The sequence below is a fragment of the Coptis chinensis genome, chromosome 2 (assembly GCF_015680905.1).
Source record: "Coptis chinensis isolate HL-2020 chromosome 2, ASM1568090v1, whole genome shotgun sequence".
Lineage (NCBI taxonomy): Eukaryota > Viridiplantae > Streptophyta > Magnoliopsida > Ranunculales > Ranunculaceae > Coptis > Coptis chinensis.
Genome location: NC_141457.1, coordinates 98,343,425 through 98,370,992, shown reverse-complemented (window position 1 = coordinate 98,370,992; position 27,568 = coordinate 98,343,425). Strand labels below are relative to the sequence as shown.

General features: G+C 38.6%; 5 protein-coding genes across 5 annotated transcripts; 2 read left to right on the top strand and 3 right to left on the bottom strand.

The window, feature by feature from the left end:
* Positions 1-2,442: 2,442 nt before the first annotated feature.
* On the bottom strand, positions 2,443-3,275 carry LOC147519458 (uncharacterized). Its single transcript, XM_086591051.1, has 2 exons — positions 3,028-3,275; positions 2,443-2,842 (listed from the first exon to the last, which is right to left on the bottom strand). Exons 1-2 carry the CDS (start codon positions 3,206-3,208, stop codon positions 2,580-2,582), a joined length of 444 nt encoding a protein of 147 aa, XP_086447177.1. The 5' UTR covers positions 3,209-3,275; the 3' UTR covers positions 2,443-2,579.
* A 180-nt stretch (positions 3,276-3,455) lies between these two features.
* On the top strand, positions 3,456-7,932 carry LOC147519457 (ARM repeat superfamily protein). Its single transcript, XM_086591049.1, has 8 exons — positions 3,456-3,827; positions 3,912-4,199; positions 4,273-4,556; positions 4,828-4,956; positions 5,725-5,847; positions 5,980-6,087; positions 6,635-6,813; positions 7,463-7,932. The coding sequence occupies exons 1-8, from the start codon at positions 3,674-3,676 to the stop codon at positions 7,584-7,586; spliced, it is 1,389 nt and encodes a 462-aa protein (XP_086447175.1). The 5' UTR covers positions 3,456-3,673; the 3' UTR covers positions 7,587-7,932.
* A 522-nt stretch (positions 7,933-8,454) lies between these two features.
* LOC147519456 (peptidyl-prolyl cis-trans isomerase CYP40-like) lies at positions 8,455-17,371 on the bottom strand. The gene is made up of 9 exons (XM_086591050.1): positions 16,843-17,371; positions 16,267-16,767; positions 16,090-16,177; positions 15,944-15,996; positions 15,368-15,472; positions 9,552-9,627; positions 9,224-9,261; positions 9,059-9,127; positions 8,455-8,825 (listed from the first exon to the last, which is right to left on the bottom strand). The coding sequence occupies exons 1-8, from the start codon at positions 17,014-17,016 to the stop codon at positions 9,074-9,076; spliced, it is 1,089 nt and encodes a 362-aa protein (XP_086447176.1). The 5' UTR covers positions 17,017-17,371; the 3' UTR covers positions 8,455-8,825; positions 9,059-9,073.
* A 563-nt stretch (positions 17,372-17,934) lies between these two features.
* On the top strand, positions 17,935-18,369 carry LOC147519455 (uncharacterized). Its single transcript, XM_086594133.1, has one exon. It carries the CDS (start codon positions 17,935-17,937, stop codon positions 18,367-18,369), a length of 435 nt encoding a protein of 144 aa, XP_086450259.1.
* Positions 18,370-24,938: 6,569 nt separating this feature from the next.
* LOC147519454 (uncharacterized) lies at positions 24,939-25,346 on the bottom strand. The gene has a single exon (XM_086594132.1). It carries the CDS (start codon positions 25,344-25,346, stop codon positions 24,939-24,941), a length of 408 nt encoding a protein of 135 aa, XP_086450258.1.
* Between the last annotated feature and the right edge of the window lie 2,222 nt (positions 25,347-27,568).

The following is a 27,568-nucleotide window of genomic DNA, read 5'->3' as shown; positions in this document are numbered from 1 at the left end:
AACTAGTAGCAACGGCCTCTTCGTCCAGGCCTCATTGCTAACACCATCGAGCACAGCAGAACGCGTCGCCATGGTTTGCAAGCTAAAATTCAGATTACCAGACCGCCTCATTACATAATGCTCTATTATGTCGGACACCCCTATGTGGTATTCACCACTCGCATTCAACAGGTCGAACACCTTAAATAGTCGCCAAGTGTTACCAACGAATTGGCATGGAGACTTCCACGTTGACTCGGGAAGTCACAAACCAATTTCGAGCGGTATCTGCATATGCGGCTCTCACCGACCTTCACAGATGATTATTCCACCATTCGGAGGATTGTACCCCTCACTACAAACATCTTCACTCAGCCTGGGTTCGTATATTTCCAGGTCGGGCACATTGATCCCATAAGCTGCTCGCAGCTCAGGAAACGAGCTAGCAGCACGATGCTCTACCGCTCTTAGGGGTAACTCACCTGCTGGTGTCATCTCCCCTCGACCCGACGTACTAGCCACGTCATCTTCTAACCCAGATCAACTATTAACCTCATCTACCCTAACTTCTTCATCCATTTCAGTTCGACCACCACCACCACCACTCAACGAGTCTTCATTCTCTCTCTTCTTCATACTTCCGCTCGAAAAATCTCGAACCTCTTCCGGAAAGTGTGTCGTCAGAATCCGACATTGTAGTATTTCCTTTTTCTCAAATTACCCAACCTTAAACCCTACAACCTAACACTGACCTACCAACTTAACAAACCCTACTGGAACGAGAAGAAAGCAAAGTGAAAATGAAAAGGAAACAGCAACAGAAGCACTCACCTGCAGAGCCCTAGCTTGCGTTTTTGCGGAAGAAGAAACCTGGAAATGCCTTTTTGGTTATCCCAAATTTGATTTTGCACAACCGCCTGTTCAGTTCCCAAGAAGTTATGATCACGGCCTATGATATAGCCCACACACGTGTCCAAGCACCTGTCTTTTCCTGAGTTCCGAATAACGCGGCGACACGACTCCTTTCCAACTGCTATGATTCTGTCACGTGCCACCCACGCCCTCATTTTTCTTTCCCGCCAAAACCATCATGCTACTAGATTGAACTTCGGTGGCATCTCGGTCGAACGATCACCATAGCTCGCTCATGCTTCACCCAAGTGTTGATTCTTCTCTCAGCAGATCGCTTGCACGAACACACCCAATCTACTGAGAGGGGGCTGTGTAGGGGAGCAATATCCCCATTAAGGAACATTGCATACGAAGCATAAGCGATCTCAATACATCGACCTCGGGACCGATCTATGAAGCGACTCTCTAAGAAACATTGCATACGCGATCTCAATACATCGACCTCCAAGACCGATCCAGGAGTAGCTCTTTTCGGATAGGTGGTATGAACAAAGATGTCTCGATGCGAACACATGGCCGAGATTTAACATACTCGAATAAGGTCACCACCGGGAGTAATCATTACCAAAATCTTACTTGTACTTCCCGGCCCGGAAATAGGGCAACCGCCAACTCCCAATCAGCACACAACTTATAATATAACCAGCCCAACACTCATGCACGGTCTCCACCTTACACGTGTACAAGAGACACACGTGCCTCCCGGATTGACATTTCCTCAAGCCTATAAATACCACCTATTTGAACTACGTCGGACCTGATTCCTCTTTCCCCCAAAAAAGGAAAATCAAAAGAGGATACGTAGGCAGCTCGCTCACAAGCGAACTCGGTCCCTCCAGAAAATCTCAACTCTCTTCCCTCACCCCTTCGCAAACACAAAGGAAAACCAAAACACTCCTTTACAAAGGTAAAGCTGCTTCCATGGACAACATAGAGGAAGGAAACCTGGAAATTCTCAGGAAGATTGTCCAAGGTAGATTTGTAGAGTGGCGAGTATGTGGAGATTGATAAGAGGTCACCAACAAGCAAGCCCTTACTTCGTTAGCAAAAGTACTCTCTCGTAACCCCCGCAAGATAAAGGCCGGTGTGGCGGTGTCAAGACTCAAGAGTACCGAGTAGGGCATATTTAACGGAGTAATGATACACAAACCTACTAATTTGACCTACTTAACCAACCTACTAATGGTCATTATTGATTTATATAGAGATACATGTCCGTGTGTATTGCAATGCAAACCAACGTTATCCAAATAGTGAGTCGCAATAGTAAGTCTAAAAAGTAAGTCGGTAGCACTAATCCTTAATGCATTTTGTATTTTGGTTCATTGCGTTCATGAAGATGGTTATTGTAATAACAAAACTACCAAAGGTGTGATGCAATATATTTCTATGGTATATGAAGATTATGGACAATAAAAAGTTATTATCTTACGCACAGACAAAATAGTATGTAGACGTGAGCCAAATGCAGGCCAGCATGTATTTCTCTGCAGAGCATGGTACATTTATTGAGATGGCATCACTGAAATCTCTCTCCAAACCTACTTTTAGTGAGGAAAACAGTACAAGAGGAGAAAGAACCCTAATTCAAATTAATATGGTTCTCCAAATAGTACTACTAGGAGAACGTTACTTCAAGAACAAATCCTAAAGAATTATGGGTAATGCACCATATTCAGGAATGCTGTCTACCAAATATGGCAACGAGGTAGAGGCATCACAGCGAATTTCATCAAGCCAACCTTGCAGTGAAATCCAGCGCGTTCGCCGCAAGCAAAGTAGTATGGCTGCCATCTCTTCATTACAAACTTGAAGCCTTCTCCACCTCCTTGTGTCACACTTGCCACCTGCTTTGCTCTCCTCAGATCACATCTCAAGAAGCTGCGAAAGTCCCTTAGCAAGTATACACTATGAGGAAAAGTTGTCCCATTTGGTGGATCATACTTGAATACTGCAACAACAAACAACAAAGACAACATTGTATGTAGTTAACCAAATGTGCATCAAGTTCATATTTGCATTACAAATTTGTACATTGTGTACTGATGCGCATTATATGCTTGCGGTGCATAGAGACGTACAAGGAGAACTAAAAATCGTGTGAATTATACTGAAGTTAGAAAATACAATACTGACCAAGAGTGTCGTTGAGGTACAAGGGGCTGTTTTGAAATGCCCAATTGGTGTAATTAAAGCCAAAATGCCAGTTTTCAGCCCCTCCAACGACGATGGTATCTGCGTGACCAACTGCCAACATAGAGGCAGTTACTAGGATGATTAGTCCTTGAGCATAACTCACCCCACATTTGGACGCCATAATACTTGTTCACAGCACTATTCAATAGAAAGATAAGATGTAGGGTGAAACGTGAAAACTATGAAGAGAAGTGAAGAGGGAATGCAGTTTATATAGAATTGGCCGAAGTTCGAAGACCATTGGTATGAAAAGGTTTAGCCTAAAAACTTGAATTAATTTCTCCCCAACCCATTAAGCACAAAAAGTATGCTTCAGTGGGCAGTTGACAAATATTTTTTCAAGACTTGAAGCAGATGCTAATGTTATTGAACCTAACGACTTCAACAGTCAACCAACAGCGTTTCCCACACCATCTTCAACGCCTAAGAAGCACTAGAGAGATGATGATGTCAAAAAAAAAATGATGATGCCAAGAAAACATATTTAACATATGAAATATCAACACGATATAAACCGAAACAAGCTCAATCCTTAAACACTATTATCGAACTGAACATCAAATCAAACAAACGAAAAACTGAAAAAATGGGACCTTTGAAAAACAACAACAAACGAACAATCTCACAAGAAGCATTTGAAGTAGTTGTAAAAGAAAACATAGAAGATCTAGACATGGACCCAAACGAAGCTCTTCAAGATGCTATCCATACCCTTACTCTCCAAGGCGTCGATCTATCTGGTCTGGTACCACTAGCCTTATTTTATTATTTTTTTCTCTATCCTATAAAACAACATTACCCATGTTTTTTTATTGTATGTATAGGTATTGTTACTTGCATTCCTGGTGTTACTAGTGTGAATGATAATCCAGTGATCCAGTGTTTAGATCAGTTAAAAGAGTTGGTTGATCACAATGACTCGAATCTCAAGGAAATTGTTAATGTCTTGGATAATCTTTGTAATTTATGTTCTGTTCAAGATTCTAGCAGTAATGTGTCTATTGCGATGAGGAATGGTGGATTGGATCTTCTTATTTCCATTTGTTCCAAATTTAAACTGCGCCAACGGGTTCTTGTTTCGGCATTCAAGGCAATGAGTGTTTTGATTACAGGTATTAAGACTATGGGTTGCCTGATATTTTTTTTAAAATATTTTAGTTATGTGTGTTATGTTTAATTTTGCAGATATTCAAAGTACCGAAATTTTTCGGAAGAATGATGGACCGAAAATTGTGATGAATATTCTAAGTGAGTGTAGTGAGAAGATTGATGTTGTGAATAGTGGTTTCGCAGTTGTTGCTGCGGCTGCGACGGGTAATGAGGTAGTGAAAGATTTATTTATGGATTTAAAAGTTGATGAACTGCTTGTTCAAATATTGGGTGGAAAAAATAAAGATGGTCTTCGACATCCTTATGATGCTATTCGTGTTCTACTGACTGCTGATGACGGTCGCGTCCTGGCTTCACAAGTGAGTTTTATGATTTGCATAAAAGATGTTTGTAAAGTAGCTTTTATAAGCTGTATACAGTAGGCACTAGCCATGCAATCTCAGTTTGCCATTATACGAGCTCTTTGTGTCCTATGCTATGAAAATGCTAGGTGTTGGTTGTTTGTAATAACTAAACATTTGGAATGCCATATGATTTTGCTACTTGGAGGATGTGTAGCTTTAAATTCCGCTGCACTTGAACTATGTAGCATTCTTGTTCAAGTTTTTGATAAAAATATGCAAACTCTAGGTTTATGGGTATGCTCGTACATTTGCTAAAATTGGAATTACGGAATCGCTCGTGGGTGCACTTCATCAAGGAATTAGCTCACCTAATCTGATTTCAGCAACCATTGCTTTGAAGGCTGTTGCTGTCAATGTAAGTTTTTAAGGTTGATTAGACAATAATTTTTTTGGAACACTTATTATGCTATTTCATTTGTACATTGTCCTCGGTGCTAGTTGTGAACTTGTTTTTCCCCTTGAAAATGTGTAGTACTTACTTCCCCCACCCTTCTGTCACTCCTATTTTACTTGTCTTCTGAAAAGAATTACTGGCCCTAGATGATTCATAAACCAAAGGGTAAAACCAGTATTTAATTTTGGACATTACTTGTCCAATTGAAGTTTAACATATGCATTACTGATGCGATTGAGAACGAAAAAGTAGAAAAGATACTACTTTGTCAGTCCACATGCATTAAAAATATCAGTGGTATAGATAAATGGCACTTTAAGGGAAAAAACCATATGTACAGGAACTTGGTACTAAGTTTGGCCTTCTTAGGCCATTCAGGAAAAAGGACTTGTAGTAAATGTTGACAACGTAAATTAAATAATTATAAAAATAAAGAGTACTAAAGTAAAGGCAGACGAAGTTAATTTTGATAGGTCAGTACTGACTTGGTGGAGAAGATGTTTACCAGTTTGTTTGGATATAGGAATGGAAATACAGAGAATTTAGTTGTGATGTGAGAATTATTTATCTAATCAGTATATAAATTTCGAGTGGCATAGTTGTCTTCCTATCTGCTCATAGGGTTTAGTCAACTTCAAATTGATCCCACATTTTTCCTATTCCTGAAATACATTAGGTTGGTTGGTTTACTCCGTTTTGATCGCAAGATGTTATATTACCTTGATGCAGGATGAAATATGTCGATCGATTGCTGACAATGGTGGAGTTGATGCAGTGCTTAAGTGTATTGATGACAGTGGTGAACAAAGCAACAGCGCTGTTGCTAGAGCTTGCTGCTCTTTGTTGTCAAAGGTTTGAAGTTCAGCTCATCCATTTCATAAAGATTGATATCACAAAGAATTAGTAGTTTTATCAAATTTTTCATTCAGCTATGGTAACCACATTTTTAACAAACCAATCTAAATTGTGGTCGTATTTGCTTAGTTGGCAGGTAGTGATGCTAACAAGAGCTCTATTGTTCAGAAAGGTGGAATGGATAGACTAATTAAACTATCGTTCAGATTGTCTGAAGATCCTTCTGTTTTACAAGAGGTATATGTCAAAATTCCATACTTTTTTTTGCTACATGTTTGTGGACCGATATATGTGTTATTTATAGAACCAAAAGAAACATGAATGCTTCTTGAATTTTTTGTATCTCTCGTGTTAATTAATGAATTTATCGACCAATAATAAAGATTTGGGTTATCCTGCAATGTTATTCCTGCCAACAATAAATTGCATAAACTAGTGAAGTCCAGGTCTATGCCCAATATGTACTGGTATTTGCTATATTTGGTGCATTTTGAATATCGTACTTTAATCGGCAGCTGATGGGCTGTTTTGAATGGGAGTCCTCATAAAACTTGTAGATATAATTTAAATTTTCACTATCCTTTAGATCACTCTTAGGTGTAGGACCTTCTTAAGTGATTTGCTTTTTTATTGCGAACATTACTAGAATTAAATGTCAGTATTCCATGCTCAAGTACAGAAAATTCTATCGATCAAAGGAAAAAGTAAATATTTTTCTATTCAAGGTTATAATTATTATCTCAATAGCAATTAGCTTGGTAATCAACATCTTTTTGTGTTGCAGATTATGTCTATTATCTGTACACTATCCCTGAGATCTCCAGGCAATGCTGCAAGTGCTGTAGAAGCTGGAGCTGGAGACTTTGCAATCCAAGCTATGCAAAAGTTTCCTGCCGCTCCTCAGATGCAAAAACAATCCTGTCTAATGATCCGCAACCTTGTGGTCAGAAACCCAGAAAATAGGCAAGCATCTTTGACTTAAATAATAGTTATATTAGATCCTTGTGTTAAATCCTGATTCCTGAATAGGGGGAAGAGAAGTTCTTCAGCATATGCCTTATATATCATGGCCTTTTAGGTGGGGACGATGATTTATGTAGGCTGTGTTTGATATGCTTGTTTTCTGTGAGATTGCCATTTGTGCACTTGGAATTTTTTGGCATGTTGTAACGTAACGGGCAATTTCCCATCTTAGTTGGCAAAGAAGTTACAAAATCTTCAAATGTTTATGTTTTGGTTGATAAGTTGATCTGGTTTTTGGTTTGAGATCCTGAAGAAACTCTGGAATGTCTTGTTCCATTTGTACTTTGAAGGTAAGTCAGCCCCAACGGCTTTATATCGGTTCTTCAGCGTGATCTAAAAGCTGTTTGCCATTTTGAATTTGAGATTGAAGCGAAATTATTGGGAAAGGATAGAGGAATCCCTTGCTTTGGAAAGAACCCTATAGAATATTTTTATTTTCCGATCAGTGCAATCAAACACAATTGTTTCTGCAGTTCGATAGGGATGGAGATCTAGGGAAAACAACGATTTTGTATTAAAAGAAACTACTGCATAAATATTGTAGTTGTTATTTTTGTTGCTAATTTTTTCCCTGTCATTGTATATGCAGATCAATTTTGCTTGGTAATGGTATTGAGAAAATCATAAGAAAGGCCAAGGAGAACCATGAAAGTTGCAAGGATGCTGCCACTGATGCATTGAGGGATTTAGGACTTGACAACTACAACGTGTAGCAGTATCACCCACTGTCTTGCAATCATTATTTCATCATGCAACCCTGTCACCCTGTGTATGTACTACCCGTTGTTGCTGTACAGTCTTTCTGTGGGAATATTTGCAATCCGATGATGTTTCAAGCTTTCTTCATTATGATCAAGGCTTTTAAAATGAGTCAAATTTGGAGTGGTGGAGCTGGCCTAGTCCAGCCTGCTAACTCCAGTTCCATCACGTCCATTGCCATGGTACTACGAGGCCATCACCACCACCACTTCTTCCTGTATATTCATTTATGGCGTGAATCCTGTGTAGACTTGTGAATCCTGTAACTTTCATTAATGATTAACTAAGTAATATTTCTTCTTTATCAAGTCCATTATATGACCCCAGCCATACAGTTCCAATTTGGTCATATATGGGTTGGATCAAGTTGGCTGCATAGCTTTTTACTTACAAAATTGTATCTAATTAATAATACATGAGTTTCACGATTGAAAGGTTATTCATCTGCCCACAAAACTTATAAAAGAGTTTTCAAAATAGCTTTTACCAGGATTCCTTTTGTTTTCAATGTAACTTAAAAAGATAAAACATTAAGCAACCACAGTGAAGCATTAAGAAATATCCCAGAACAAATGCATGCTTCAGCAGAACATGCCCAGGACAATTCAAGTACTTCCTTAAAACAAGTAAAAGCTCACACCTAGGAAAAATAAAAAAAAAACAAATTATTTTTATTATTATTATTATTCAGGCACGAATAGTTTCCTAAAGAGCCATACAATATGTTTCCGTTCAGCTCGTATCATACCACAAGCAAAGCTTGAATGGTCCAAAGAAAAATCAAGCTCAAGCCCGCTCAACTAATTTATCAACCCAACTAAATAATGCTGAAAGAAAAGATTAAAACAACAGTAATGGAAGTATCCAAACAAAATATAAGTTCAATCCCCAAAGACATGTTTGAATTAGCTCAGCTATCTCAATCTTGTTTGCCAGGGATTAACATAACAGTTTATCTAAAAATAGGAAAAGACGCATTCAACTATTGGAACCGTGTTGAGGTGCCCGGTGAGTACTACCAATTTTGGGAACCACCAAAAGATTGAAACAGGTGGTAAAAAATGTTTAAACGTAGAACATGATAACATGTGGGTGGAGTAGTGGACTATATCTGCTCTATAACTTGTGTGACCCCTACAAACTGCAGAAACAGAACAAAAATTTGATGTGTAGCGCTTTCCAAGAATATGAACCTGCAACAGGTAAAGCCCAAATCAGTCCACTGACAATACAAAACTTTTAGTTCAGCATACAAGATAGTGAATTATTAACCAATCAGGAGGAGCCTGTATTCCATAACATTATTTATTTACGTATTTCATTGTTTTATTAAAGTAATTAAGCATATCCAATATCCAAATAAGATGCCAATTAAAAGTAGGAAAGTAAAAAAGTACAATAAAAAGGTATAAGCTCCAAGGCATACCACTTCAAAATCATTCTACTGGAACATTTTAGAAAATGCCTTCTTCTCCTTATCACGTCTATCCGAAATCTGCAACCAATTTTAAGAAATCAAAAACCACGGAAAAAATAAAACATAAATAAATGTTAAACTCTAATTCTCTTTAGAAAAGCTGTAATCTGCTACCTTCTTCCTCGCTGCCGCAAACTCCTTCTTTATTCCACCTGAAGAATTGGTAATAAAAGGAACCAGTCAACGATATAACATCCACTACATACGTCAGAAAATCCTTAGCCATCACAAGTCGTGTGACACTAAATACTTGCTATACAAGTATGATGAGTACTTTCCATGTAATGAATATAAATTTTTTGGCATGTATCAAATAGCAACCACCTAATCACATAGTAAGAATTTGCATGGAGATATTTCTAAAATGCTAACAAGTAGTTGTGATATATCAGTTAAATTATTTGCAGATCAGTGAATAAGGTGCTGAACATAAAAGACACACCATCATTTGGCTCCAATTCTAATGCCTTCTTGAAGCTTTCAACCGCAGAATCTACATCATTAAGAGCCATTTGAACCTGATAGGTAAAGAGTGTCAAAACTATTAGGAAAACTGAACAGCATGAAACAGAGAGACAAACCAGAAAAGTAGAAAACCACTGTTACAATGAAACTATGGAAGCAAGACAAATGCATTAGAAGAGGAGAAGTCAAAACAGTCCATCATGCATAGTGATCACTACCTAGCAACAGCAAGATTATGCGTTTAACCCCAATTTGCTCAACAAAAAATTTCATAATTTGATACTAACACTATATACACCATTCAGCAGAAATCTATGGTTGCCCATTACCAGCCAGTACGAAACAACTACATATCCATTCACCAGCCACCTTTGCTAATCATGTAATTTTAAGAAGAAGCTAACTACACTACAGTACGTTTACAAGTTCGTTTTTAGGCAACGAGTTTATGTGAACAAAATTCTTAGGCCACTTTACCAGTAAGACCAACAAACCAAGTGTATACGATAAGAACTTAAGCATATTGTATACGATCAATTCAGAAAAGTAACATAGGTAATAATAGGACTTAATAGATTGATTAAAATACTCAAATTACTTCATAAATTATCCATATGTGAACATCCTAGTTTGACATTTTTTTTTTTTTTTTTTTGAAGCAGATACTCTCCTTGGGACCACTCAACTTTAATTACTTATAAACCACTCTCTCATATCATACTGTCACACCTCAAATTTTGAGTAATCACATATTCAATCAAAAACTTACATTTCTGACTAATATCTAATCACTCAAGACCTAGGGTGTGAACTGGGAACGACACGTACGTGTCCACCTTGGTCTAAATAGAATCACAGCATTTGAAACTATAAAAGTAATATAATAAGCAAACTCAATCGTATAAACTTTCAATAAATCATAATAGTTCCATTTCCATTATCTAAATAGTTTATTACTTTTCAGACGTTATAATTAGACTCCAAATTGTACAACCTTCCAAAAGTAATAATAAAAAAAATTGAAAACAAAAATAACTCCAAGGTTTAGCGATTCCAAGACCAACTTCTTAGTTCAATGCTCACCAACCAACTACACTCCCAAGAACGCATCCCCGTTGCAAAACAAAAGCAAACATGGGGTCAGCAAATTGAATTTGCTGGTATAAATAGACAAAACAAAAACAAAATCAAGGCATACCACAAACCATACCATAACAACAACTTATTTAATAAAAATAATTATAACTCGGAAGACAAATAGTTTCGTTTCTAAAAAAAAGACAATAAGTTTCTTCCAAGCAGTTTCTTCAATTTTAATCTAGTAGCACTTATGCATGCATTATTTTTAAGCTAACCACGTATTAGGGTAGGACGACATCCCTGCATAAAATATTAATAGGCCCTACCATCCTGTAAAATAGGGTTAAACATCACTAATAAAATTCATATCAAAGAGTGAAACTCTTCATTTGTAATTGAACATATTTCGTGACACAGTAATCCAATTCATAAAACATTATTATTCATGTATATTCGAGGAATACCACCTACACTAAAACCCCAAGGCGATCACCGTAGTTCTCTTTTTGGGTGGCTATTCACATTGGTATCACTTCATCATAAAGTTTCCACGAAAATAAACACAATTCTCAGTTTGTAACTAGTAATCAACATTTTCATAAATAAAATCATCTTACAATCATTCAAAATCGCATAATAAATACAAGCATTTGTAATTACATAAAATAATAATATTAGCGTTCACTTTATTATTCTAGTTCACTTGATCAACTCCTATTCATTTACTAGATACCACACAAAATTAATTCGGATAGATATGAACAATGTAAATACTTCATACATGAGCAGATTTATTCAGTGAGTCTACAAACCTCTGGAAATTACGAAATTAAATTGGAATACAATATTCAGTAATGTGAACAATCCTTAACATTTTCATAATTTTATCACAAACAACGAACACTATAAAATTCACGTAACACAAAAACTTTAAAAAAATATTATAAAATTGAAAATTGTCCAAATGGTACAAACGAGATATGCATTCTAACTGCCTCAAAAATATTTATTCAACTAGCCTAGACTCACTGAATTCTAACAACTACATCAACGGAAAACGTAATTCTAAAATAACGATTTTAAAAATTTTGAAATCAATTAATGTTAAAATACTTGTAACAATGAAACAAGGAAGTCAGTCTTTCTATTGTAAATCTACATTATTAATTATTTAAAACACAACATTTTAAATAAACCTATAAGTATTATCAATAACCTATAAGAGTATTATCAATAATAATACCAAAATAAAAATTAAATGATGTCTACTCATCTTTTAATGCGAAAATTATATATCTTGATTTCATTTTTTCACCACTTTTATTTTCTTTCTTCCTTCTTTAATTTAATTAATTTGTTTTAAGGTTTCAAATAATTGAAAGTAATGGAAATAGATATCAAATTCGTATTTAATTAAAACCTAGTTTTGAAAAACATATTAGGACCAAGAACCTATGCTAACCCATCGGCCAATTTTGACATTCCAAATAAACCCAAATATAACTCTAACAAACCCGTATTTGATTTTTATTACTTCTAATAAACAAATTTTACACAAGAGCATAATATTTTTAATACAACAATCAAAAAGTGTGAGACATATGATGTTTAATTACATTTTCGATTCATTTTTAACCATATAGAAAAATAGTGAGAAATACTAAGAGAGAAACTAACTGCCTCGGTATGAAAAGAACTATCTTGCCTTCTTATTATGATTTAACTCGAAAAATATGAGTTATGTTGAACTAAGAAAGAATGATTCTAATTAAGTGTTGGCAATGGAAGAAACCATATGTTTATTCCTTTGAGTTGTGTATATTGTAATAATGACCACTATTTTTCTATATGGTTAAAAATGAATCGAAAATGTAATTAAACATCATATGTCTCACACTTTTATTGATGTATTAAAATGTTATGTTCTTGTGTAAAATTTATTTATTAAAAGTAATAAAAATCAAATACGGGTTTGTTAGAGTTATATTTGCACTTAATTGACATGTCAAAATTACCCAGTAAGTTAGCATAAGTTAGCATAGGTTCTTGGGCCTTTTTTAGACCAATTAGAAGCCAAAATATGGTCATAATATATTTTTCAAAATTAGGTTTTAATTAAATGTGAATATGAGATCTATTTCCATTACTTTCAATTACTTAAAACCCTAAGACAAATTAAATTAAAGAATGAAGAAAGAGAATAAGAGAGTGGTTAAAAAGTGAAGAAAAGAAATCAAGATATATAATTTTCACATTAAAAAGTGAGTAGACATCCTCTAATTTTTAATTTGTTATTGTTAATACTTATAGGTTGATTTGATTAAGAAATAAAGTGTTGTGTTTTAAATAATTCATAATGTAGATTTACAATACAAAGATTATGACTTCATTGTTTCATTGTTACAAGTATTTTAACATTAATTGAATTCGAAATTCCTGAAATTGTTATTTTAGAATTACGTTTCCCGTTGATGTAGTTGTTAGAAATCAGCGAGTCCAGACTAGTCAAATAGATATTTTTAGGCAATTAGAATGCATATCTCGTTTGTACCGTTTGGACATTTTTTCGATTTTATAATATTTTTTAAAGTTTCTGTGTTGCGTGAATTTTATAGTGTACGTTGTTTGTGATAAAATTTTGAAAATGTTAAGGATTGTTCACATTACTGAATATTGTATTCCAATTTAATTTCGTAATTTCCAGAGGTTTGTAGACTCACTGAATAAATCTGCTCATGTATGAAGTATTTACATTGTTCGTATCTATCCGAATTAATTTTGTGTGGTATCTAGTAAATGAATAGGAGTTGATCAAGTGAACTAGAATAATAAAGTGAACGCTAATATTATTATTTTATGTAATTACAAATGCTTGTATTTATTATGCGATTTCGAATTATGGTAAGATGACTTTATTTATGAAAATGGTGATTACTAGTTATAAACTGAGAATTATGTTAATTTACGTGGAAACTTTATGATGAAGTGATACCAATGTGAATAGCCACCCAAAAAATAAAAACTACGATGATCGCCTTGAGGTTGGTGTTAGTGTAGGTGGTATTCCTCGAATATGCAGAATGATAATGTTTTATGAATTGGATTACTGTGACATGAAATATATTTAAAGTTTAATTACGAGTGAAGAGTTTCACTGTCTAATATGAAATTTATTAGTGATGTTTAACTCTATTTTACAGGAGGATAAGACCTATTAATATTTTATGCACGGATATCATCCTACCCTAATACGAGGTTAGCTTAAAGGTAATGCATGCATCTACGTAAATTAAAATTTAAGAAACTGCTTGGAAAATACTTAATTGTCGTTTTTTTTAGAAACGAAACTATTTGTCTTCCTAGTTGTAATTATTTTTATTAAATAAGTTGTTATTAGGGTATGGTTTGTGGTATGCCTTGAGTTTGTTTTTGTTTTGTCTACTCACACCAACAAATTCAATTTGCTTACCCCATATTTGTTTTTGTTATGCAACGGAGTCGCATTCCTAGGAGCATAGTTGGTGACGAGCATTCAAGTAAGAAGTTGGTCTTGGAATCACTAAGCCTTGGAGTTATTTTTGTTTTCAATTTTCTTTATTATTACTTTTGGAAGGTTGTACAATTTAGAGTCTAATTATAACGTCTGAAAAGTAATAAACTATTTAGATAATGGAAATGGAACTATTATGATTTATTGAAAGTTTATACGATTGAGTTTGCTTATTATATTACTTTTATAGTTTCAAATGCTTTGATTCTATTTAGACCAAGGTGGGCAAGTACGTGTCGTTCCCAGTTCACACCCTAGGTCTCGAGTGATTAGATATTAGTTTGAAATGTGCATTTTTTATTAAATATTTCGTTACTCAAAATTTGGGGTGTGACACATACTCTCCTTGAAACTGATATTTTCATCACCGTTAAATACTCCCTGAAATCTCAAAGGCAGCACAAGTAAAAATCATCTACCCACAGTCGCCATAATTTGTAGTGACTTGTTTGTGTACTAGTGCAACAAACTCTAACAACACCGCAATTCAAATAAAAGAAATTCATGACATAGCCTAAGGACTTGACACCATTAACATATGGAGATGCTGATGCCCACTAGAAACGCTGAAATGTAAAAATAATTCATTGTTTGGGAGTAGCAACAACATGTAAGATGTTTTCATGCAATAGCTAGACATGATGCTTTACACCATTCTAGTAAAAGCATCCTCATATAATAAAATCCCATTATCCTCATAGCAAAAAGATGTGAAAGGGTGTTAAAGAAAAATGCAGTACTTGATATTCTAAAAAATATACTATTGCACTCATATTGCTATACTAAACACTGTATCCGAGTATCATGAACATAGGAGCGAACTTGATAGTGCAAAAAGAAATATTCTTCTCTCATATTGGGGAATGGATCACCAAGTAGAGCTTTGGGAAGTTAATTATACAAATATAATACCAAAATAATACAAATAATATAAAATAAAAAATTCGAATAGCGCAAAAGGACAACCAATATAGAAACACACATTAGAGCTAATAAAGTAAAATTGGAGAGAAAAACAAAGAATGGAAAAGAAGTCTCATTGCAGGAACAAGTAACGAAATAAATGAAATGCAGTCAGCATAACATGTAGATATAGCTCAAAAAGGAAGTCCACAAACTCTAATTAAAAACAACTTTAACCACCGCTAACTTAAGCTACGAACCTGTCCTTGGCGAAACAAAGCTTTGGCATTAGCCTCTCCTTCACGCAGTGCAAAGTCAGCATCTAACAATGCTCCTTGCAGATCTCCTATTTTCAGCTTACAAGCCTTGCAATATAAATTCCATCACCAAAATTTCAGTAAAGAACAAATGGAAAAATAACAATTAATAAAAACAAAGGCATCCTACAACAATGCTGAACAAGAAGATAACCTAGATAAGGATAATAAAGGATATGAAACCATGTAAGGTATAGATAAGTGCATTAAGTGTATACCATTAGAGAAGTATGTGTGAAACTCTCCTATAGTTGTTGCTTCTAAACATGTTTAGTACCAATATGAAATCTTCAACTATCCAATAAAACACAATTTAAAAAAGACCAAAATTGGGGATGTATATTTTAGATATAAGAAACTTCATCGATTGATTAGACTCCAGCCATTATGACAACATGCAATGCATTCAGCCCTGGAGTTCAAACCCTACAAAGTACAAATATACATTTTCCTTTTGCAAATGAAAGGCAACAAACGAAAGGATAATTCAAGTCAATAACTAAAAACAAGAAAGCTTACAGAGCTATTAGTGAATATTTGTGATTTTGTCTTCCTTAAGTATGAACTCTTTTCTGCACAAGGACCACAATATTTATATAAGCCTGGAACTAAGACACCAAATCATTTATCACGGTTATCAGCAGAAAATAAACAAATAAATTCACCTTGATCAATGTCTTCTTTCTCCCAGCAAATATCCAAGTAGCGCAAAGCCTTCCGGTACTTTCTAATTGCCATTTTATAATCTTGCTTCTATAATCAGAAAAAAACAATAACTAATTCAGCACTAAACAACTAAAAAACTACAACCGAAATAGTGTCAAATTCACAGCAGTAAGTACCTTGTATTGTTCATTACCAAAAGCTTTAGTAGCATCAACAGCACTAATCCACCAAGACACTTGATCCGGTTTCTCAACAAGATCAGTTGGCCAATCAGGATAACTATCACCATCACTAAAAAAATTATTAACACCATCATCTACCCCTTCCGGAATCTCCCCACAATCCTCAACAACAACATCAAGTGTAGGAACATCACCCTCACTAGTACTAACATGTTCAACCGACCGAACAACACCCATCCCTTTAATCACCTTTCCAAACACAACATGTTTCCCATCAAGATGTGATGTTCTAGTAGTCGTTATAAAAAACTGTGATCCATTCGTATTAGGCCCAGAATTAGCCATAGATAACATCCCTTTCTTTTCATGTGTAAGTTCAAAATTCTCGTCCTCGAATTGTAATCCATATATCGATTCTCCACCTGTCCCATTTCTAGCTGATATATCTCCACCTTGTATCATAAATCCTTTTATAACTCGATGAAAACATGACCCCTGGATTTTTTAAACAAAAATTACTAAATAAAAAAAAAAAAAAATGAGGGTAAAAGAGTAAAAAAAAAAAAAGACCTTGAAGTGGAGAGGAACACCGGTGTTTGGACCAATGCCTTTTTCACCAGTACATAGAGCCCTGAAATTTTCAGCAGTTTTTGGTACGATGTCTGAAAAGAGCTCGATAACAATTCTTCCTTCAAGTTCTCCTCCAATGCTTATGTCTAAGTAACACCTTGGATTATTCACCATCTTGCTCTTTACCGCTTTGTGGGGGAGTTCAAAATAGGATACTATTTATAAACGACGAGGTTGCTGCAAATGTACGCTAATTTTAAGACAGCTCATAAACTACTGGAAAACACTGTAGCATTGTAAATTGAAACTGGTACCCGAGAATTTATGTCGTCATACTTGGGCCAAAGCCCAACCCGACTCTCTAGCCCTATTTTTTGGCCCAGTCCAAGTAAAATTTTGATTTACAAACTGAATCATTGAAATGTACGGGGTAAAGAGTACGCATGCTTTGACAAGTGACTGACTTTGATAATTGACACCTCGTGTTGCGGTTTGCTCACTTCATTCTTGTGTCCTTCTACTTTGCTTTAAAAATTTGCACGCACTGATAAACATTATTATGGTACCACTGAACGTGGTCCACAGAAATTCCAACTTCCCTTTATTACTAACGAATAAATTACTGTACTAATGAGTTACAGCATCTCTAACAAAGCAACCAAAAAAAACACTAAAATTTTGAACCAAATCAAACACTAAACTAAAAAAACACCAACCATTTTTAGGAGCAACATCAAATTTTCGATATCAAATGACGCGGTTTTGGATAAACCGTGTCATATAGCCTATGGAGTTTTCCTAAAACTGCGTGCTACAATCATTTAACCATCTTGATCCTGTGAGGCTATTTTCTTGAGCAAAAACAAAAAAAAAAACTACCAAAACTCTTGACGATTTTTCAATGGATCATTCATTTTCTTCTGATTCTTCATCGAGCTCGAGCTCGAGCTCTTCAAATGATAACACTGCAATTAAAACTCGTAAATTAGTGGATATTGCTCTACCTTTGGTTCGACATCGTCTGAGTTTATTGCGTCAGCAAGAAGCGGAGTCTTCTTATAAACCACATGGTGGTTCGAAGAAAGGAAAAAAATGCAAGAATATAATCGTCAGTACAAGGCAACACTGGCTCGTGTAAATACTAACTACTTTGGCGCAAATCCTATATTTCGTGACCACGACTTTCGTCGCCGATTTCGTATGAGTCAGTCATTATTTACCCGTATTTTCAATCGTCTTAATCATAATGTACCATATTTTCAACAAAAAGTTAATAATACGGGTAAGCTTGGGATTAACCCAAAAATCAAATTAATTGCTGCTATACGAATGTTTGCTTATGAGTCTGCAGCTGATCTAGTAGATGACATGTTATATGTTGATGAACCAACTGTTCATGAATACATGCGTTATTTCTGTGATGGAATTATTAGAATTTTTGAGGTGAATACTTGCGCAAACCAAATGTTGCATATATTCAGTATTTGCTTGAAGAGTCTGAGAAATGTGGATGGTCTAGAATGCTAGGAAGCATTGATTCCATGCACTGGCAATGGAAGAATTGCCCATCCGTGTGGCAAGGGTCTCACACTGGCCATGTGCATAAACCAACGGTGATTTTAGAGGCGGTTGCTTCTCGTGATACGTGGATTTGGCATGCTTTTTTTGGCATGGCGGGTTCTCACAATGATCTTAATGTGCTTGACCGCTCACCAATATTTGATGATATAGTCAATGATGAAGCTATTCTTTGTAACTACAATGTGGATGCCCATCATTATGATATGGGTTATTACTTAGCTGACGATATTTATTCTAATTATGTCACCTTGATTTAAACGATTGCTAAATTGATTGTTGCACAAGACAAATATTTTGCAAAGAAGCAAGAAACTGCTAGAAAAGACATAGAGCGGGCGTTTGGTATATTGAAGTCGCGTGTTGGGCTATTTTAGCGAATTCGTGCAAGTTATGGTATTTGGAGACCATGGCTAGTGTTATGAGGGCTTGCATCATTTTACACAATATGATTGTGGAAGATAAACGCGAAACGGATATCCCGCAGTATATTCCTGAGTATGAAGTGTCATGTAGAGAAGGTGCATCTGAAGATCAATGCCACTTTGTTCTATCTCGTTCGGCATCTGGCGTCAAGAGGGCTCGTTCAAAAGTTGTTCATGATCGATTGAAGAATGACTTGGTCAAGCATTTGTGGAGTAGGCGTGGGGCAGACTTGATTTCTATTTCTATTTGCACTTCATTTGGACTTTGTGTTTATTTAATTTATCGTTTCAATTTCTATGTATTTGTGTTCCAAGTTTATTTATATGTATTTGTGGTTTTATGAAAGGATTTGTATATATGAGAATTTTGAAAATACAAAGTAGACTCTGCCGAATTTTTTTTTAAATGATAAAAAATATCAAATTAAAATAAAATATTCAATTAAAGTACATTCTAATTAAAATCAAAATACAAACTCAAATTAAAATACGTCATAAATTAAAGTACGTCATAAATTAAAATACATAACTTAAAAGACAAATTAAAGACTCAAATTAAAAGACATACAAACTCAAATTTAGACTATGCACTACTTTGACTACTACCAGTGATATTGCCAAGTCAATTCTTCATTTTTTGTAAAATTTATGCCATTTTGAGTTGCCAAATTTCGCGCTCATCTTCGGGTAATCCTTCTAATTTCATTCCTAGTATTTTCGCATCATTTTCATCTTCTCAAACTCAGAACGCATCTTTCTTCAACTGGAGTTTTTCTTTTTGGATTTGGAGCTTCCAATTCATCGCACTTTTCTTCAATTAAAGTTTTTCCAAATCCATCTCATATTTCTTCAATTGTCTTTGAGCTTCCAATTCATAGCTTTCTTTGGTGGTTTTAGAAAGTTCCACCAAAAAATCATCAAGTTTATTAGCGGATTTCTCCACTTTAGAATCACCTTTTTCTTTCTCTTTTTGCCTTATTCTCTTTTCTTCTTTCTTTCCAAGAGGCCTATCTTCAAGCCCATCAACTTGGTGTGGTCGCAATTGATATTGAAACTGATGAACCTCCTTCCCCACTATTTGACTTCGACTTTTTGGTGGGTCGCAAATCATTTATCAACTGTAGCCTCTTCCATTTGGGTGAGTCTTTCACCATATTATAGCATTGCATCCACTTCCAAACCCTATTATGCATCCCATATGCACTTATTGCTTCCTCAACCTACCAATTAAGAAAAAACTAAATTAGAGTTGAAAAATGTATTTCTGAATCAAAACAACAAATAAAAAGTAAATACTTACAACCATATTGTCATTATAGCCACTTGGAGGAGATGCTTGAATCTTAGAAAGAATAGCATGAAACTTATTGATATTAGCTTGAATGAAAGTCCAACGGTGTTTCATGTCAGTCAAGTTGCGTTCGGTCATTCTTCCTAAATTTGCATGAAATGCATTTAGAATCCTACTCCAAAAATCGTTTGACTTTTGCTCATTTCCTACTACACCATCTTGACTAACTTGTAGTCAACTATTGGTGAGAGCAACATCTTCTTCTTGTATCCATGAAGCCCCTATAGATTTTGCTTTTGGTTATTCACTAACCATTGTTGTAGCCATTGTTATTTTAAGAGTAGAGAGTAGAGAGTAGAGAAAAGAAGTGAGTGTAAAACTATTGTGTGAGTGTTTCAATTTATAGTGTTAGAAAGATATAGCCATTTTTTGCCCGTTTCTTCATTGAGAGCACGCGGTTTTGTCAAAGTCCGCGCCATAGAAGCCCAATTAGCAGCCCAACCCCATGCGGTTTTGTCAAAACCGCACGGTTTTGCCAAAACCGCGTGAGAGATTTGGTACAACACCAAAGTTGGAACCAAATATTGGCCGATTTGGTGTTTGGTTTGGTTTTTTTTTGTGTTTTCATCAACATATGACTCTCCTAAAGTTAGAAATTTGGTGTTTGATGCAAGGAAAGTGTCTCTCCTAAAGATGCTCTTAGTGTTAATTATAATTATTTTGGCAGTTTGTCCGAGTTTGTGATTCCAAATAATCAGAATTAGATCTGCAATTGGAAGACTTAGACGAATGTTTTTGGGATTGATTCATGTTTGAGGTTTTGATAATTTGGCACGCCGAGCCTAGTTTTGTTGAAGGCAAACTTTTGCTAGGACGCTAAATATTGAGATAAATTTTGACTTACTATATTCCAATAATCATGGATCATGCCAACTGTATGAGAGTAAGTTACCCCTACTGATCTCTCGTCCCCCCTCTCTGTCCCTCAACACTATTCTTTTTATACCCCCTCCTCACAACCGTCCACCTGTCCCGCCATCTCACGTCTCCCGGTCTGCCACGCGTAGGGTTTCCGTACACCTTTTCACTCCGCGGCACGATACTATACACCCGACTCTACCACTTGTATTACTTCGGGCTCGCTATTTCTGATTATCCGCTACTCTCCGACTCCAGTTATTGCGGCTTGCATCAAGCCCACTGACCTTTGACCTTGTTAGTCGCGGATCATACCGCTACAGATGCCCCTTCTCGATGTTCGCGGCCTTGGAGTTGGCCCGGGATCGAGAACCTTCTCCTTTTTTCTTTATTTGGATTCGTTTGGTCTTCCATTGGGGTTCGCGTGCATGCAGGGCACTCATTACGCGCGCCGTTTTTGCGCCTCCTCGTGTTCTGCACCCCACATGTCAACCTCCTAGCGGTTCCTCTACCGTCCCTTCGGTTTCTGCACCCGGGCAATTACCCTTTTGCCCCTGCACTATTTAAACTCCCGCTTCCATTCTCTCCCTCACTTTCTTCATTTGGTTTTTTCTTCCTCGATCTACCTCTTTCTCCCTCTCTCAAACCTTACTGCTCTTCCTCCCTTGAATTCTTCCCCTTCGGCGTGGCTCCAGTTGAATTTTGTCATCATTGGGCTCAGGTTCAAGTTCGTTTTTCTTGGTTTTTGTTCTTCTTAGCTTACTGCTGGCATTGTCTTCTTCTTCCACTTTACCTTACAACTATTAGTATTAATTTTCCCCTTATAGTCTATTCATCTTCTTCTCAATGTCGGCGACGGCCTTCGAGAATCCCTCTCCCTCTTATTCCGATGACTCTTCGTCCTCTAGATCTATTGAGGTGGCCTCTCCTCCTCCTGTGGCCACTACGACAACCCCCTCCACCTCTGGCCGCTTCCTTGCCACCTTCTAGATATCGTAGACCTAATTTAAGTGCAATTAGGACTGCCTACGGCATTCCAGCTGGCATTCTGATAGAACATGTGCCTTCTATCACCCATTATCCCCACTTAGTGTCGTCGCGGCCCAGGTGCCTAGTAGTGACGGTAGGTCAGATTGTTGCCGGGTTGTGGCTCCCTCTCACTGTGTTGGATGTAGAGGTGTGTAATCATTTCAACATCCCTCCCTGTCAAGGCATCGAAATTTTTTGGAGAGTCATGTATGCCGCGAATTACTACTACGGGACCAAAGAACCCCGACTAACCGGTAGTGACATTGTCTCCCGATTATTTCATAAAGAAAAGCACCAAGGATGTGGGTATAGGGTACCAATCCTTCTGTGTCCACCCCCAAAAGAAAACTTTCTTACTCCGCGTCACCACCTCGGATAAATAGTGGCACCACTACCCGCTGTATGTATCCGGTGACTTCCTGCCTGCGGACCTCCCTGTCCGGGATGACACTTAACCACCTCGTTTTTCAGTCCAGTGGTGAGTTTCGTTATTGCCTTTTCTTCTTTCGGCCTTAGCTTCGCGAACTAATATTCTTTCGTTTGTATTCCCTTGCAGGTTGGCGGCTTGATTCTAAGTCAAAAATATATTCCAGCTACATCTGCCCAATCTTCGATAGACTCCGCGCCCTTGGTACTGCCCAAGCTGACCATTTGAATGTCCATCCCACCACGGTCACTCCTCTCCTTGAAGCTCCGCAACTCCGCAATTTTTTGGGAGTTACATCCCCCTTCTACCGTCCACCCCCTCCCAAAGAACGCAGACCTCGATCCTCTCCCAAAAATCGTTCCCGCTCTCGCTTCCACCGTCGTCAACCTACTCGCGGCTCCCACCCCCCATCCGTAGCCCCTTCGTCCCGTGCTCATCTCCCCTTGGCTCCCGAACCTTTGCCCTCCTATCGGGCCATAAACCCTGGGAAGATCAATATACCCCTCCACAGTCCCCCTCCGCGAACATGGACCTCTCATAGATGAAGTTGTTTGATAGTGACGATGAAGTCACAGAAGTCTCTCCATCCGCAGTGGTTACTCCTGCTGATGGGCCACCGAGCAAACGCCAGAGGATGGTAGCGTCCGAAGACCCGATTCCTGTCACCCAGACAGTGGCAGAAAAAGATGCTCCCCTACCACCAGCCATATACCAGGCAAAGAGACTGCTCCCCCCACCGACTCCAGTATCACCCCTGCTGATTTTGCCCCTGTCTTTAAAGTTCACCACCGCGGAGTCAATATAGCGGACTCGGCCCTTGAAAATCTTGCCATTGCCTCCTCCATCTTCTATGGCTCTCATTTGCTGAAGGACCTGGCTTATGCATAAGTAGACACCTTTGAACACCACCGCACCTCCTTGTACACCAACTGGGAGAAAGTACTTCCCCTTCACTCTATTCTTGCTCTTTGGTCCTTCCCTTCTAATTTACTTGTCTTGTTTGTATTCAGGTGAGTCTGGACATATCATTTATGATTCGCGGTCTTTTCAGCGCTCGGTCCAAGATAGAGTCTCTCGGATATAAAGAGGTCGATCGGTCCAGACGCCCGAGAGCCACTTGTGTCCGACTCAACAAGAGCTTCGAAGGCTGGCGATCTAGCTAAAACTTCGGGCTCAAGATGAACCGAGGATCGCGGAAAACAACCATCGGGGATTATATGGATTCCGTCAATGACCGTCTCGAGTCGATAGCGCGCTTCTCTCGTCGGAAGCACCAACAAGATACCGGCGGCACTCTTCGGAACAAATAAAGGCGGATATGGTGACCCTCCAAACCCACTACCGATCCTTGGTAAACAAAAGGGTAGGAAAATTCAGGAGGAACATGCACGACTTCTCAAGGAGGGCCGCCTCCTTCCAGAGGTGCCGCCGACCGCCGATGAGGAGATGGGAATCGCGGACTAGTCCAAGCCTGAGGGGTCGGCTGACACTAAGGTGACTGCTGAAGAGACCGCGAATGAAAAGGCCGCTACCCCCTCTACTAAAGACGTCAACTTCGGAGGATCCCATCGATATTTTGTCAGATATACCTTTAGCTTTCCCCTTGAATCTGTTTTTGCTGGGCCTGTAATTGATTATGTATGTTCTAGTGCCTTAAATGGTGATACACACTTCCATTTTGGTTTTTCTCCTTTTGAGAGGAGCGATGTGATGTATTGTGACTTTACTGACTGTGTTTGCCTCCTTCCAGAGAGGCTATCTTTTTTATATTATGTTTACTTAAGACTTTTGCTATCTCTGATCTCGTACGCTTTTGCTTCCTCTCCCATCCTCAACTTTCTTTTCCGACCGGAGCATTGCCTTGCCTTTGAGGTTTGATTCAGATTCCATGTCCACGAAGGATTCTACCGGGTGGTGACCGCGCTGGGCATTGCCTTGCCCCATAAGTTTGATTCAGACTCCATGTCCGCGAAGGGCTCCTCCCCCCTGCTCTCTCAGTGGTTGACACGCCTGATGGGGCATTGTCTTGCCCCTAAGTTTGATTCGGACTCCATGTCTGCGAAGGGCTCTTCCCCCCCGCTCTCTCATTATGGTCGACCGCGCTTTGGGGCATTGTCTGCCCCCTAAGTTTGATTCGGACTCCATGTCAGCGAAGGGCTCTTCCCCCCCGCTCTCTCATTATGGCTGATACGCATGTTGGGCATTGCCACTGCTCCTAAATTTGACCGCTCTTTGTTAACATTCCAAAAGGGTTGTAGTATTATATATGTGCAAAGCGGCCCGATCCCTTGCCCGGTTGGTGATACATTCAAACATAAAACTTTTTCAACATTCTTACATTCCAATGTCTTTCTATCAATCTTCCTTCCTTGGTCCGCAGTCTGTATGTTCCAGCTCCTCCGATCTCCACCACAGTGTACGACCCTTCCTAGTTAAGCCCCAACTTTTCTTCATTCACCCTTTTTGTGCTTGGAGTTACTCTTCTGAGAACCAGATCCCCTACTTTAAACTGACGAGGCTTCAATCGCTTGTCGTATTGTCTTTGTAGGTGCCGGTGATATTCTTCTAGCCTGATGCACGCGACATCCCGTTTCTCCTCTGCTAAATTCATGTCTCTGGCCAATATACCCCAGTCCAGCCCAACCTCGACCGCGTTTGTGCATGTCGTAGCCGCCACCATCTCCGAAGGGATCATGGCTTCCACACCATATGCCAAGGAGAAAGGCGTCTCTTTCGTAGAGGTCCGTGGTGTAGTACAGTACGCCCACAACACATGGCTCAGCTCCTTAGCCCATCCTCCCTTCCGGTCCTCCAACTTTCTCTTGAGATTGTTCATGATTATCTTATTAGAGGATTCGGCCTATTCATTACCTTTTGGATTGTACGGAGCTAAGAATCGCTGTTTCACATTATAGGCCTGCAAAAACTCTCTCACTTTTGACCCCGTGAAATGTGTCTCATTGTCTGCGATGATGGAATGCGGCACTCCAAACCTACAAATAATGTTCTCCCATAAAAACTTGATCACCTGTTCCTCCTTGACTTGTTGCAAGGCCACGGCCTCCACCCACTTGGTGAAATAATCCGTAGCGACTAACATAAACCTTCTCCTCCCCTTTGCCATTGGCAACGGTCCCATGATATCCATGGCCCACATGGAAAACGGCCACGAACTGGACACATTGTGCAACGATTCGGCTAATGCAAATATTAGCTGAGCAAATCGTTGACACTTGCCACATTTCTTGGCAAACTCCACCGCATCTCTTTTCATGTGAGGCCAGAAGTAGCCTTGCGTTAGCAACCGGTGTGCCATTGTTCTCCCCGCCGAGAGGCTTCCGCAGTCCTCGGTGTGCAGTTCCGCCAATACCTCTTGTGTTAGGCTCGGCCCTAGGCACCTTAGCAGCGGTCCATCAAAATTCTTTCGGTACATTTCTACTTCTACCAGAGTGTATCTATGTGCCATTTGTTCTAATCTCCTTATTTCCTTCTCATTTATCACCTCTCCTCCCATCAGAAAATGTTTGATAGGGCTCATCCATCCCCCTTCCACTTCCGCAGCCTGACACACACCTCCACCACTTTCTCAATGCTTGACCTCTCCAACTTCTTTATATTTATGATCATCTCCTCCGACCCCGGCATTGCGGCCGCGATGTATGCAAGGGCGTCCGCATGCCGGTTCTCACCACGGACCAAATGTACGAATCTAACTTTCTTGAACTTAGTTGCCTTTCGATGCACTACCTCCAAGTATTTCGCCATTTGAGCACATCTAGCAACGAATCCTCCATTCACTTGGCATACCACCAGGTTAGAATCCGAATAAACCGTTAATTCCCCCACCCCCAAATCCTCGGCCATTCCCATCCCTGCTATTACGGCCTCATATTCCGACTCATTGTTGGTGACCGCCAAATCTGAGCCTCATGGACAACTCGATTCGGTCGTTGTCAGGAGTGACCAACACTACGCCTATTTCCGTTGCCCGCATCTGTCGCAAACCCGTCCGCGAACACCCTCCACCCATTCCTTTTATGCCAGGGATCTAACCCATCTGGCTCTCCCTCCTGCTCGGGCTCCATGAGCATCTCTTCCCCCCAAATGGGGTCCTCCGCTGGGAACCCTACTAGAAACTCCGTTACCGCCTACGCCTTTTCCGCGGTTCTTGCTTGATATTGTATTTCATAAAAGCTTAGCATGACCACCCATTTGAGCATCTTTCTGGACTTAACCGCTTTTAGCGCTTGTTTGAGGGGTAAATTTGTCATCACCACCACTGAATGTGCCTCGAAGTATGGTTTCAACTTTAATGCTGAGAATATCAGTGTCAAGGCATATTTCTCGACCTTGCTCTACCGGGTCTCTGCATCCAATAATGTTTTGCTCTGGAAATATACCGGCTTTTCAATCTTGTCTACCACCCGGACGAGAACCGAGCTTACCGCGTACTCGGACACTCCCAAGTACAAATACAGTTTCTCCCCTAGTTCAGGCCGCGATAACAAAGGCGCCCGGCCAAAATACCTCTTTAACTCTTGGAAAGCCTCCTCACATTCCAGTGTCCACACAAAGTCTGGAGTCCTCCTCAACATTCTATACAACGGCCTATATTTTTCGGACGATTTAGATATGAAATTGTTCAATGCCGCGACCCTTCCTGCTAACCTCTGTACTTCTTTAACGTCCTGGGGTGACGGCATCTCCACTAGTGCTTTGATTTGCTAAGGATTGGCTTCGATCTATTCCTCGATGCGTCACTATGTACCCCAGAAATTTCCATGTAGTTACTCCGAACGTACATTTCTCGGGATTTAGTTTCAAATTGTGCGCCCGCAATATGCTAAACGTTTCTGTTTTAGGCAATAAACCGCGCTAACACAACGCGAGCAATGGTGACGAGCGACTAAGAAAGCGAGAGGATTTTGATGTTGGGGAGATGAAACCGAACCAAATAATGGCTGCCTACGTGCCAAGATCTATTCTCTCAGGGATCAAGTTTCCCGTAGTTCCTTATGAAAAATAGTTTGATATTTATAGAGGTAGAGTAGAGAGTCC

Excerpts from the sequence above, each read along its gene's own strand:
- LOC147519458 (XM_086591051.1), bottom strand. The coding sequence starts at position 3,208 with ATGGCGTCCAAATGTGGGGTGAGTTATGCTCAAGGACTAATCATCCTA. Across the intron at positions 2,843-3,027 it reads GTACCTCAACGACACTCTTG|TATTCAAGTATGATCCACCA; the intron begins GTCAGTATTGTA and ends TTGTTGTTGCAG.
- LOC147519457 (XM_086591049.1), top strand. The coding sequence starts at position 3,674 with ATGGGACCTTTGAAAAACAACAACAAACGAACAATCTCACAAGAAGCA. Across the intron at positions 4,557-4,827 it reads GTCGCGTCCTGGCTTCACAA|GTTTATGGGTATGCTCGTAC; the intron begins GTGAGTTTTATG and ends TGCAAACTCTAG. Across the intron at positions 5,848-5,979 it reads GCTGCTCTTTGTTGTCAAAG|TTGGCAGGTAGTGATGCTAA; the intron begins GTTTGAAGTTCA and ends GTATTTGCTTAG.
- LOC147519456 (XM_086591050.1), bottom strand. The coding sequence starts at position 17,016 with ATGGTGAATAATCCAAGGTGTTACTTAGACATAAGCATTGGAGGAGAA. Across the intron at positions 16,768-16,842 it reads GTGTTCCTCTCCACTTCAAG|GGGTCATGTTTTCATCGAGT; the intron begins GTCTTTTTTTTT and ends TAAAAAATCCAG. Across the intron at positions 9,128-9,223 it reads TTGCGGCAGCGAGGAAGAAG|ATTTCGGATAGACGTGATAA; the intron begins GTAGCAGATTAC and ends AATTGGTTGCAG.
- LOC147519455 (XM_086594133.1), top strand. The coding sequence starts at position 17,935 with ATGCAAGAATATAATCGTCAGTACAAGGCAACACTGGCTCGTGTAAAT.
- LOC147519454 (XM_086594132.1), bottom strand. The coding sequence starts at position 25,346 with ATGAACAATCTCAAGAGAAAGTTGGAGGACCGGAAGGGAGGATGGGCT.